Source organism: Alexandromys fortis, unplaced genomic scaffold (assembly GCF_014885135.2).
Source record: "Alexandromys fortis isolate MF-2015 unplaced genomic scaffold, M_Fortis_MF-2015_v1.1 scaffold_126, whole genome shotgun sequence".
NCBI classification, from domain to species: domain Eukaryota; kingdom Metazoa; phylum Chordata; class Mammalia; order Rodentia; family Cricetidae; genus Alexandromys; species Alexandromys fortis.
The window spans coordinates 4,238,146-4,252,620 of NW_026068018.1; the positions used below are offsets into that span (position 1 = coordinate 4,238,146).

The following is a 14,475-nucleotide window of genomic DNA, read 5'->3' on the forward strand; positions in this document are numbered from 1 at the left end:
AAACTGGACAACTCTTTGCGGATTGACTTAGGTTAAGGCAGAAATAAAGGAAAAAAATAAAAAAAACTTCTTAGAATTGAATAAAAATGAATTCACAGCATACCCAAAGTTATGGAACACAATGAAAGCTGTTAAGAGGGAAGTTCATAGGACTAACAGCTTTCCTAAAGATTTGGAGATATACCACCCAATGGATTGTGTATCAAAGCACATTTTAATCTATTCATATATAATTTTAAAGTCTTCATATTAAAATTTTCCCTTTCAGCATCCCATTGATTTTTCTCCCATACTTTAATTCTTAATGTATTTGATTAAGTAGTCACTTTTCTAGGGGGAGGGGAAGGGAAAAGAGAGGCGGGGAGGAGGCAAAACTTTTTAATAAAAAAATACATAGCTCTGAAATACTAAGAGAAAAAACAAAGGCAGTTATAAAATCTACCAATAAGGAATCAACACATACAGTATGCAATTTTATGAAGCAATGACACCCCAGTGGTGAAGTATAGTCCCAAATGGAAATCCTCGTACAAAATCCAGAACGTCTGATTATATGGAAAATGTTTTTATCGAGCACCACACATGATGCCTCCTGTGTTCTGCCATTATTACCGAGGCTGCAAGGGAGAGAAGGCTTCTTGCTGTGTCCTACAGAAACACCACCACCAAGGAGACTTCCTTGGCTGAAAAGAGAACTCTGGAGTTGTAGTTTGAGCTACTTCTTTTCTTCAGTGTGGTTGAGTCACTTCCTCTCTCTAACCTTCTGAGACACCCAAACTTTGAAAGTTACAGAACATTTGGAATTTCACACTTTCTAAGAAGTTGAGAAACTGCTGGGGTGCCCATGAGAAGCAGGAAAGCATACCATCCATCCCACTGGATTTGTTACAACAAAACTCACATTCATATATTTAGTTTGTCAACATGTAAAAAATGATTTTCACCACATCCTTCATATAGGCTGAACTACTATCTCCAAAGTGAGGAGTGAAGAAAAAAGGATTAATTAAAAAAAAAAATCTCACAAACTCTGTAATCCCAGAGGAGGACCACGACGAGCAATTCAATTTTGTGGCCAAAGGAATTTTGACTCCATGTAAATAGAAAAATCGATGTTCTTTCTTACAAAGTGAACTAAAATTCTATGTATTCTCAAAAACAAGGGGAAAGTTAGATACCAAGTTTGCATGCATAAATTAATTAGTTGTTCATTCGGGGCTTTACGTGTGCACATGACTTGCTATTCTTACCAGCTATCCTCTTCGGGTTCTCCTACAGCCAAAAGATTTATGATTTCAAGCCGTAGGATTTCAGGAAGTTGAACTATGGTCCAGGAAACAACTATTTGGCCTGCCTTGAGTTACTGCAATAGAACAGGGAAAAACCTGGGCCTATAATTTGCAAATGCTGCCTTCTTCACCTTGTCTATGGGATGATGATACCATCATGTACACCTTTGGGTCTTTTCCCTAGTACCCACAAACACAATCAAGGAGATAGAACAGCATAGAGAATCGGGAAACTCCTTGTTGAATTAAGGATATCTGAAATGAATTAGTTAAAAATTATTGACAGTGAAATAGAAAGAGCTCGTATAATTCTTAAGCATCAAGTTTATCTTGTGTTTAGTCTTTTGCATCTCTCCTTGACCTCTCTCTCCACCCTTCCTTGCTCCTTTTATGTTACTCCTCACTACTTCCTTAAAACTTTGTTTTTTTCTACATCCTTCCCTTCCTCTCTTATTTCCTCACCCTCTCTATCAAATATCTTTTCTCTTTTTCTGTAAATTGTGTTATATAAATTGTATAATGTTTTACTTTTCTTCCTGCTCTTAGTAAGTTATGTAGGTTTAATTTCATACATTCATTTTTTTTTCTCTTTTGATTTTCAGTACAGGGTTTTTCTGTAGTTTTTGGTACCTGTCCTGTAACTAGCTCTTGTCGACCAGTCTGGCCTTGAACTCACAGAGATCCGTCGGCCTGTGCCTCCCAAGTGCTGGGATTAAAGGCATGCGCCACCGCTGACAGGCAGTTTCATACATTCTTTAATATATTACCAGATAACTTTATTATATGTGTGTTTGTGAATGTATATATAATATTTAGAGTTACTTGTTTATATCTGGTAGTATTTTTCTGAATGTATGTAATTGTAACACATGTGTGCTTGGTGAACACAGAAGTCAGCAGAAGATATGGAATGCTCTATAATTGGGGCTATGGATAGCTCTAAGCTACCATGTGGGTTCTGAGAACCAAACTCAGGTACTCTGCAAGAACAATAAGTGTTTTTAACCACAGAGATGTTAATCTTATATTATTATTTGGATTAGCCATTTCACTTTTTCTGTGCCAGACTGTTGCACTTATTTTAATTTTAATCTAAGAAATATATAAGATCTCCAAATACATTCTTACTTCCTTCTTTTGTATTTCATGATCCAGTGCTTCTTCATGAACTGAGCATAATCTGCAAATCCTTTGGGATGTGGGGTTAACAGAACTATTAGTGCAGCTAAAGCTCAGAGTTCACAAACCTATTCTTAGAGCAATAGATCCACCCAAATTTGGCATTCTTTTAAATTAGGAAAATCATGTAAAATGTTTGGAACACTGTTTGACACAGGCTGTGCTTAACATATATTGGTTAATTTCTAATAAGACAGTTCTCAGTATGGAGTCTGCCCCTAAATTATCTCCTTTTATATAGGTTCATTTTGTGGCAGTACACCAAGGGATACTGTTGACTGCAACAAATGATTCCTCCATCTGTTATATTAGCAGATGTGACAGTTGTAAGCTGATTAGTTTTTCTTTCATACCTGCTTGCTTTATATAATTGACTTTCATGAAAGACTGTACTTATTTTTACTTGTAATTTTTTTAAGTAACTCCATAGAGCAAAAATAACTCCAGCGGATCATCTTTAAAATAAATTCTATTACACCATAATCATGCATATTTCTTAATATTTTAAATGTAGCAAGCTTGCATGCATATCTTTGTATATGAGTTGAGGAATAATGCAGTAAGTGTGTTTGAGCTGTCTTGTATTCATATGTATGTGTGAGTTACTCTCTGTGCCTCTGTGCACATGTATATACAAATATACACCTTAGCTTTGGTAGGCTTTTTTTTTTAATTAAGACCCTTTATTTTCAATTCATTTATAGCAAGCTTTTCTATCTGTATTAACTGATTTTATTAGCATTTAATAAAAGACTTGAACCATTTTTCCCTTAAAGAAAGCTATATGAAGTCTCCCTGCTTTTTAAAAAATAGAATCCCAAACAAGCAGACTTTCATTTTCTCTGTGTTCCATTGCCACCTTAGTGTTCTTTTATGCTGTCCTCTTTCTCACTACCTGAAGTGCTTCTAGATGGGAAGAAAGAGTTTTTATTTCAATTGGCATTGATTTTTGAATGTATTCATTCTCTTTATAACTTGTGTTTGCCATCTTAAATCAAGTACTTCAAGATATTTCCCAGTGTTAGCTATATATATTGGTAATGTTTCATTTTTACGTTCTTGACTCATAAAGCCATTTGATTTTAGAAAATAGTTTCTGGGTTTAATACTTAGAGATGAAAAATTGATTTTGTCATATACTATTTTAATAACTTAGTGTGGGTGCATGTACATACCGGATATGAATTAAAAGGATTTTTTTTGGTGTTTATGTTCTCATGGGGACAGTAAGCTAGCCTATGAAAATAGGGGAATACAGTGCATCTAACGGGATTTGGCAAATGAGCATTTATTTAAACATAAAGCATTTTAATAGAGATACCTCAGACCATTCAGCATGTTAGATATTAAAAAGCACTACTTGAAAAATTTTCTGATGTTTAAGTACAAAATAGAATTTATTATAATTGATGCTCTCCTTGAAAGAACTGGTTTTCAACATGTGAGACATGACACTTTTGGGAATAGCATATATGATATCCTGCATATCACATATTTACATTATGATTCACAAAGGCAGCAAAATTACAGTTATGGTGTAACAAAAATAATTTTATCGTTGTGCATCATGAAAACATGAAGAAATCTATTAAAAGGTAGCAGCAGCATTAGGAAAAAAGGGAAACCCCTGGTGGAATAAAAAAATATTTTATAAAATAATTCTTGTTAATAAATTTATCTAGTGACTTTTTATATGACATGGATATAGCTAATATTATTTATATGAAATCTAAGAATATTTTGTAAAGTAGGAAAAAGACACTAATGTATTTCCTAAAGAATTAGAGTTGTAAATTCTTCTCTATTTGTAATTACAAAAGATGTTAATAAAGGTCTTGTTTATACTTATTTTGAATCTATGAGGATTAAAAAATATATGATGAAAATCAATGATTCCTCAGAATCTCTAGATGGACTTATGAATGAAATAAAAAACATACAAAATAGGTTTTAATACAGATAAACATTATAACTTCAGGAATGTACTGCTTTGGAAGGAAGAGTGTAATAACCACTGTACTTACCTGTGAAGGCAATGCCTGTGCTTCACTCTAGCTAACGGCAAACATTGTATGTATGCAAAAAAGAGTTAGATCAAAATTATCTAAGAGTATTATTCCAGAAAGTTAGCATTGTTAGGGGAATATTTTTTTACTCTGTAAATTTCTTATTCAAATAACATTACAATTCATTTTCTTTTTCTAAAATGACAGAATACAGCATTTGGAAGACATACATTGTTGGTTTTCAAGGAGAGGTTTTTTTTTTTTTTTTTTTTTTTTTTGCAAGCACAATTGATTCCTTGTTAATTTGACACACAGACATACACAACCTTTCCTTTCTTGTCTATCCCCATGATTTTATATTAACACCAATATCTTAATATAAAACTCAAATAACTTTAAAAGTCTCACAGTCTTTTTTCAAGGAGAGTTTTTAACACTCATTTTTCTCTGCTTGCCTTAACACAAGTACTTTAAATATATATATATATATATATATATATATATATATATATATAGTGCGACAGATTAAGAAATAAGCATGAGTATTTTTTAAACCTTTTGTGGATTTCAGGGACTACTTGTGATCACTTTTACATTGAAGATGGAGTGAGAGATGGCCACAACTCATAGAAAAGTTGGAGAGCTTTTCTATATTGACTATAAGACATCAGCTCTGTATCTTTAAACAAATGTTGCTACAAACATGATGGGAAAGGGGGATCCTTTATTTTGAGGAAAAAAGGACTTCATTTTAAGAGCTACATGACTGTGTTCTAAGTGCTAGGTCCTGGAATTGTCTGTTTTGTTCTGCTTCTTGTATATGATTATTTTATGCAGATACTCTTTTTGTATTCCAGGGAGCTGTTCCAAGGAAAGACTAAAACTTCTGTGGTGGTCTGAATGAAATGGCCCCTGAAAATTCATAGGTAGTGGTATTATTAGAGGCATGGCCTTGTTGGAGTAAGTGTGACCTCACTGGAGGAAGTGCATCACTAAGGGGTGGGGCCTTGAAGTTACAGAAGTTCAAGCCAGGCCTAAGGCTCACTGTCTCTCCCTGCTGCCTTCAAACCCAGATGTAGAAAACTAAGCTCCCTGTCCAGCACCGTGTCTGCCTGCATGCTGCCTTGCTTTCTACCATAATGATATTGGACTAACCTTCTGAACTGTAACCCAGCCCCAATTAAATGCTTTCCCTTATAGGAGTAGTCATGGTCATGATGTTTATTTGCAACAATGAAAACAACTAAGATAACCACCATCCCCCATTTCCTACTTTCCTAGATAAATTGATTCCCCTTTCTCTTTGAATTCAACATCATTCTACTAAGACATGCTGCTTAAGTAGCCTCATGTTTCTTATAAATCTTAGATCAATACCATCAATTGTCTACATATAATAAAAGAAATACTCTGTTTTCAAAGCATAAAGTAATTACTAACTAAACGGTAATGAATAGGGTGCTTCTAAGGTGCTATATACTTAAATTTTCTTAGTAAAAATTGAAGAAATATAAAAAGTAAATTATATTAATTTATAATTTAATTGATTTTTATAATATTCCTACAAGTCATCACATACTGAATATTATTCAACAACCACAAAATAATTTAAATAAATGTTTCTATATGTTTTATAAATATTTTTCTATAAATATAAAGAAGAAAATATTCTTCTATAAACCCATGTGCAAAAATCATAAAATGTTTATACAGTTTCATATAAAGCTGCTTTGAGCAAAAGTCTTTTACATTAATATATAAATGCCAATTTTAATTATAAGGCCATTTAGTAAGGTCTTTTTATTATTGTAATGCAAACTTGTATATAATCAAACAAGTATGACTGAGACAAATGGGTTTTTATCACCGTCTAAAATAACGGTATCAACACAAATAATTCGAAGATGTTGTTATCAAGGAAATCAGGCTCTGTGCTTCTTAACAGGAATCTTAATATCAACTTTTACCTACAACTATGATGTATAGTTTTTGTCCAGGAAGAAGAGAGAGGAAAAATGATACTAACCTCGTTCTTAAGAGACTGATTTAAACTATAATGTATGTATTCAGTTTTTTTCTTTTGTATCACTTTCATTTGATCAGAATTTATCATTTGTCACTCCTAAAGGCAAAAGGGGCTTCATGCCTGATGTAGCACAGGCTTAGGTCAAATTCATGTAGTTGTTTTGGCAATGGAAGACAGCATGAGTCAATTCATCATCTGGGTTTTTAAGTCCTTTTTGGAGGAAAAAAATAGTCAGAAACCTCAAAGAATAATTTCTGCCCCCATAGGTAAGTTTCCATGGCAGAGCAATAAGATATGGAAGTGCTTCTATAAGGAATAGAGAGCGTAAAACAGTGTTCACAGAATACAAAGAGTTTTTGTATGGTTTTTGCAATTTCATTTCTTGCCACCTAAAACAACCGTGAATACCTCTTGCTTAAGGCATATTATATATAAAAGAAAGTGTTAGTGTGCATTTATATAGAAATATGCATACATAACAAAAGGAAATTGCAATATTTAATAATACTATTGATTGAGAAATTTAATACCACTTCTTATAGCATAACTATGTATATTAACATGGAATCTAGAAATAGGACAGCTATGGTGTATACTGAGATGTAGACGTTGCTAAGGAAAAGCATCATCCAACTGAGGTATTTTCTTTCTTTGGAATTTTTTTTTTAATTGAGAGAACTTAAAGTAAAAAATATTATTACTCAAACAGAAATGAATGAGAAATCACATCAAGACAACCAATTGTAATATTCAACTTAAATAATAAAAGCATAATTTTAAAGAGGAGAAATTTGGAATTATAGTATCGCCCTTTATGAAACTAACATCTTCCTGAAATGGAAAGACTTTTTTTTATAAGTCCAATAATAACAGTAACAATCCAGATGTTTTATTATAGTCTAATAACAATTATTCTGAAGATTTATATTGCTAAATGAGCCAATATTTTTCAAATGACTAATGCATGGATTTGTTTGTGTGGGTAGAAAATCAATTCATAGTACAAAATGGACAAAATATTGTGTGTAGCTGCCATAAAAGGCTAATTATACAATTTAGATTTCATATTATATTACTAGTTATTGAATTTTTGTGTTTAGACAAAGAATATTATTTCCAATTATCTGGAAAGACTATTACAATACTAAACACTGCAAAGATATCTGTAGATTGCTACAAGTACGGTTTTGAATGCTTGCATACATAACATCTATAAAAATTCAGGTACAACAAATAAATCATTTCCTAAATGTGGAAAAATCATTCAAAGTTAAGTGGTATGTATAACAATCACAATGTGCTTACTATTGCTCTTTGTTCTTTTCAGTGATTTTTGTAAACACGCCTAAGTATATCTCAATTTAAAGTTTTGCTATAGTGCAATTTAGACATATATACACAAAATTATTTTTTTCAAAAATGTGTTCATACGTAAACCTCTTTATGTATTCAACTTTCAAAATTCCATTGTGCTACTCAATCATTTCTGAGAGAAGAAAGGTGTCCCTATACCAACACAGTTCAGATCTGTTATTCAGATCAAGGGTAAACACCCAGCTCTTTAAAACATTCTGATGGACACTGATAGCCTTCCCAGCCACATTAACAGATGTAGTTTAGTTCAGCACTCTCAGACTTTGAGTATTTTCTCCCATTGAAGACACTCTAATTCTTTTCATTTTATTTCATTGATTTTTTAAAAATTATTTTAAGTTAGTAAGTACAGTACAATCTTGAATTGGACTAACATCCAATGTTTTTAGTTTAGGTTTTATGGTTAGCTTGATAATAACTAAAATTACCAGAAAAGACAAAAGCTTAATTGAAGAAATTGATCAAGTTGGAATGTGACTACATCTGTGAGGAACTGTTTTGATTAATTTTGTTGTTGTTGTTGTTGTTGTTGTTCGGGGAGTGTTTAGCCAAGTATGGTCAGCACAAACCCTAGGTATGTGGGAGTGGATTGCATGAGAAAGCTAACAGAGATCAAAATCCAAAAAAGAAAAAGCCCATAAGATGCATTCATCTACTGTTTATGCCTCCATTTCATATTTGTGTTTCTGGCTTGGCGTTCCTGTACGATTGATTCTGACTTGAACATTTAAGTAAATGACTCCTTTTCTTCCTGTCTTGCTTTGATTAGAGCAACAGAAAGCAAACTAGTGCTTGTACTGGCTTTTGGGAAAGCTATATTCTTTGGCTGGACACCTTGATCAGCCTTGATATAGTAGGGAGGGCCTTATGCTTTCCCCAAAGCGATGTGCATTACCCTCTGTGTTAAGCAGATGGGAGTGGAATAGGGGAGCATGTGGAGGGAATGGAAGGAGGGGAGTGAGTGGGAACTTGGATTGGTATATATAATGAGTAAAGAGTGTTTGTTTTTTTTATTGAAAAAAAATGAAAATAAAATGTAAAAATAAACCAGCATTTAAGTAACTCATGATTCTGTTGACATGAGACACAATTGCTCCTGGTAGCACCAATCTATTCCTGAGAGAGTGTTGGGCAACAAAGGCACTCCACTTGGAGCTTGTTTTCATTTTAGCAAAACTAGACTTTGGGCAAAGAACTGCTCTTGCCTCAACTATTGACAATATGCTCACAGTCCAAACTGGACAAGTGGAATACAAGCAAAAATGACTGTCAAGTTTTGCCAAAACAAGCTAAGACAATCTTTCTTATTTTCCTGCTTTTAAAATTGGTCTGTCAGATACTCTTGTGGACCTCTTTTAATTACACATCAGGAGTGCTTAAATAATATAATTTGATATATACGCATTTGGCCATCCCCATTAGCAGTTGTTTATAAACCATTCATTTTCTCTTTCAAACATTATGTAAAGCATTCTCACATATTTACCATCTCATCTTGTACACCACTAATGCATTGGACTACATTTTACTGGCATTTTATTTGTTCCCATTGTAATAGAAAAATAAAGAGAAATAGAAATAAAACTCCCTTTCTGAAGTAGTTGGAAGCTGTTGATGAGACAAAATCCAAATTCAAAGGAGTAATTCAGTTATCAAAAAGTTTGCACTGCTTTCTGGAAGTTTACAAAATAATAATTGCACTAATTAAACAGTAATTCAGGAAAATTTGTTAGTGACCTTCCCCTTAATTTTTGAAACTTCAGAAAATAATGGATTATCTTTACTGTGATAAATTGTGTTCTGTCATATTATCCATTCTGTTTTAAATTATTTTTACATATTCAGTTTTCAGCTTCTCATATTTTTCTTAGAAATTTTACACATTTAGAGCATATTTATGATTTCAAATTATTTTTAAATACAATTTGCTTTACTTCTACTGTGCAATCTGAGAATAGTTCTGTTTCATCAATCACCCCATTCACATACCTGAAGATGTGCACAGACATTTACCATAGCATCATATTCAGATTACTGATTTGTTTATATTGAATACTGCATCGTACTTGTTCTAATATTTCCAATATATGTGTAAGAATGTTTATTTCTGTTTATTTAACTCTTGTTATCTTAAACACAATGTTAAAATCAAAATATTAAAATCAAACTTAGTAGTTAGTTTCAAAATTCTTTTCATTTTTATATTATATTTATAAAATTAAATATTCAATTATGAGTGAGTACATCCCGTGTTCATCTTTTTGGGTCTGGGTTACCTCACTCAGGATAGTGTTTTCTATTTCCATCCATTTGCATGCAAAATTCAAAATGTCATTGTTGTTTACCGCTGAGTAGTACTTTAATATGTATATATTCCACACTCTTTTCATCCATTCTTCCATTGAAGGGCATCTAGATTGTTTCCAGGTTTTGGCTATTACAAATAATGCTGTTATGAACATAATTGAACAAATGGTTTTGTAATAAAGGACATTGAGCCTATAATTCGTGATCCTAGAGAAGCTAAATAAGAAGGTGAACCCAAAGAAAAACATATAGTTATCCTCCTGGATATTGGAAGTAGACAAGATTCCCAGGCAAAAATTGGGAACTTGTGGTGGGGTGGGATGGGCGAAAGGGGAGATGGAGAGAGAAATGTGAGAAGGGGAGGATCGGGAGAGCTTGGGGGAATGGGAAGGTTTGTATAAAGGAAGGGTGGATATGGGAGAAGGGAAGTATATATCTTAAATAAGGGAGCCATTTTAGGGTTGGCAAGAGACTTGATTCTAGAGGGATTCCCAGGGCTCCAGGGAGATGTCCTCAGCTAGTTCCTTGGGCAGCTGAGGAGAGGGAGCCTAAAATGGCCGGATCCTATAGCCACACTGATGAATATCTTGCATATCACCATAGAACCTTCATCTGGTGATGGATGGAGATAGAGACAGAGACCCACATTGGAGCACCTGGCTGAGCTCCCAAGGTCTAAATGAGGAGCAGAAGGAAAGAGAACATGAACAACGAAGTCAGGACCACGAGGTGTGCACGCACCCACTTAGACAGTGGGGCTGATCTATTCAGAGCTCACCAAGCCCAGATGGTCTGTGACTGAAAAAGCATGGGATAAAACCGGACTCTCTGAACATGGCAGACAATTAGGGCTGATGGGAAGCCAAAGACAATGGCACAGGGTTTTGATCCTACTTCATGTTCTGGCTTTGTGGGAGCCTGGCCAGTTTGGATGTTCACCTTCCTAGACCTGGATGGAGGGGGGAGGAAGGACCTTGGACTTCCCACAGGGCAGGGAACCCTGACTGCTCTTCTGACTGGAGAGGGAGGGGTAGGAGAGTGAGGGGGTGGGAGGTAAATGGGAGGCAGGGGAGGCAAAAAAAAGTAATAATAAAGAAAAGAAGACAAGGTAGAAATCTAAAAAAAATTAAATTAAATGTTCATTATCAGCATTCTAAAAACTTCTCTTAGTACACATGCTTAAATGATTGTAGTTAAATAATATTTCTTTCTTTGATCATAATTCCTTATTAAATTTATTAATAGATCATATACAGATAGATTAAAATTATGTGGAAGGAATAAAACAATCTTACATAAAAATAAAATAACAACTCTTGAATAATCACAATGAAAGTTATTTACCTGAATACTTTTCATTGAAAAAAAATTAAAGTTCTTAATCAGTATATTTTCTCCCTAGAGTTAGACTTTTAAAATGGAAAACCACACAAAATAAACAAAACAAAGTAAATAACAAAGAAAGAGTCAGAAAAGAAAGAATTATAGAACAAACAATGAAATGAGATTAATAAAAACCAAGCAACAAAAAAGTAAAGAAAATATATAATTAATTTATGCAGTGGATAAAGGAAGGGAATTCAAACATATAAAAGAGTAAACAGTATTGAGGTGTGATCAGGTCTCACTACATAAATACATAATGGGAAATAATAAGAAATAAAATATTTAACATTATTAGTAATTAAGACTTTACACACACACACACTCATAAATACACATTTGATGCCACATCACACAGACAGGTCCTTATAACTAAACAATAAAAATCGACACATTTTGGTATAATGTGAAGTGAGAGAAGATGTCATTCGTGAGAATTGAAATTTAAAAATTGTGCATGGCCTGATGGTGGTGGCACATGCCTTTAATCCCAGCGCTATGATGCAGAGACATGGTAATCTCTGTGAGTTTGAGGGCAAGATGGTCTATAGAGTCATTTCTAGGACAGCAAGGGCAGTTATAAAGAGAAACTCCATCTCAAAAAAATCAAATAATAATAGTAATCATTTCATCATCATCATCAAGGAACACAGGTAAAGGGTTTTTCCTGTCCTAAAGAATGGTACAAATACAATTACTTTGTTATTCAGAAGTGCCCCAATACAATACATACTCAAGAATATTGAAAACACATATCCACAACAACAAACATGTACAAAGAAATTTATAGAGACATCACTCAAATTTTTCAAAGGAAAATCAGGAATGTCTATCAAATGGTGAATGGCTAGAAAGATTGGCATATATGTAATACACAATGTTCACATGTTATGTACTTCCCTTTATACAAAAGATCTGAAAAGGCAAAACTCTGGAGACAAATAGTATAGTCCACAAGTTTGAAGGGATGCACAGCCTTTAGAGAGATAGTGATCATACATTGTATATGCTCATTGGTATAAATTTGCCAATAAATTGGTACAAAAATAAAAAGTAATCTTCAACTCAGATGGCAAATATTTCTTCATATTTGAAGTACAGCACAAAGCTATGGAAAATACCATCGTGTTAGATTTTAATCAAATATTTAATAGAGGTTTAATTTTCAATGTGCCGTTTTAAAATTGTAAAATATCTATAGATTTCCCTTCTTAATAATTTAATCATCAATTAAAAAGTTTAACATTTTTATAACAAGTACTTTAAAATGTGTTTTTGTATTCTACATTTTCTTTTTGATATGTTTAACCAAACCGAAAATAGATAAATACCAATTTTTATTCCAATAATCCATCAACATGTCTTAAGTTAGAAACTTTAAAATCTTTTTCCAAATAAATTCAGACACAAATACTTTTGTATTTCATCTTTATGTTAAACATTAGATACCTGTAGATTAGAATATGATTATATTTATGAATTTCAAAATAATTGAAATATAACATAAACCCTTAGTTGCTTTATTGGAAAATTAGATATGGAGAAATTCCTGTTTGTATTTTACCTACTTCATATGTTCCCAGTTTAACTGTGGGGATTTGTTCTTATTGTATTTTCTTGAATAGGGTTATTAACCGACTATCATAAAAAATAACATAGAATGAGTCCTTGATTAAAGTAACAGAAGAAAAGAAAACCAAAATAATATCAATGTCCGTGCTCCCCATTGTACTATTACTTAGAAACTGCTCTTAGGGAAAACAACATTATGCACAGTTTGCCAGCACATCTGCTCCCGAGAAAAGACCAGACCTGTGCTGTCAGAACAGAAACACAACTGTTCCTGCCCTGCTGTCCCAGTCTTACCTCTGTCGCGGCAGGCTGATGAGGGGCTGTTTGTGGCACCGCTTGCTAAGGCTAAAGAGCTTGTGGACAATTCTATGTGCCTTCAGGAAAAGCTGTTTCATGCTGGTCTCCAGTAGTTCATAGCGGCGCTGAAAATTAGAATCCATTGTCCACAAATGCATTATAGTTGATGTGTTGAGGAAATAACTCATGGGTAGTCTTTTCATGAAGAATTTGAATTCATCTGAAACAAGAGAAAATTCAGCATTTTAATTATAAATCAATTATTCTTTCCTCCAGCCAAAACAAATTCAACATATGTAAACAAGCTAGAAGCTTAATATTTGTGACTAACAATTTAATAAAACATGAGATTTGAGACGTTTTAAGTTGTTATTCTTTTGATCTTCTTAAGATAGAAGTTTCATGAAAGAATATAAAAATAACTCATGTAGGAATGATGGTTTAGGCATAAAGTGTTATCCAATCTGTTTTCTATGTTCTTCTTCTGCTTATCTTTAAACGCAGATTTTATAATATGTGATATATACTTGACCTTCATATTTAGCATTAATGTAAATAGTTTACTTCATATATGTAAATTTTTCCAAATATATTCATTAAAACATTTATACATTACTAAGTTTCTGGTGTTTTTTTTTTCTTTTCTTCTTCTTTCAAAACAGGCATTTGCTGTGCAACAGCCCTCACTCAGGCTGTCCTAGGAAGATCTCTGTAGACAAGCTAGCCTTAAATTCACAGATACTCACCTGTATCTGCCTCCTGAGTACTGTGATTAATGACCTGTGCTACTACTGCCCAGCTTCTGTGGGTCTACTTAGGAGAAAATTTTAAGTAGACTATTTTACTATTCAGCTATGCTCTTCTCTCTCACTGCTCCTATTCACTTCTCATGAAATACCATTTTAAAACATGTGTACATAAAAAAATCAATTAAAATATTTAAACCTCCACCACTGGCTATTATCTTTCTGTCAATAAATATCATATTTGACATTCATTTTATATCAAGTAAATAATTAGCCTTCAAGAAAGTAACAACTGA

The 14,475-nt window shown here is 33.1% G+C and overlaps 1 protein-coding gene across 2 annotated transcripts in view; it reads right to left on the bottom strand.

The window, feature by feature from the left end:
• The window catches only part of Brinp3 (BMP/retinoic acid inducible neural specific 3), a 347,625-nt gene that overhangs the window by 37,803 nt on the left and 295,347 nt on the right, over positions 1-14,475 (bottom strand). For both annotated transcript variants that reach the window (XM_050162919.1, XM_050162920.1), the window contains one exon: positions 13,431-13,653. In XM_050162919.1, the coding sequence (XP_050018876.1) occupies positions 13,431-13,653 (223 nt within the window). The remainder of the gene's footprint in view (positions 1-13,430; positions 13,654-14,475) is intronic.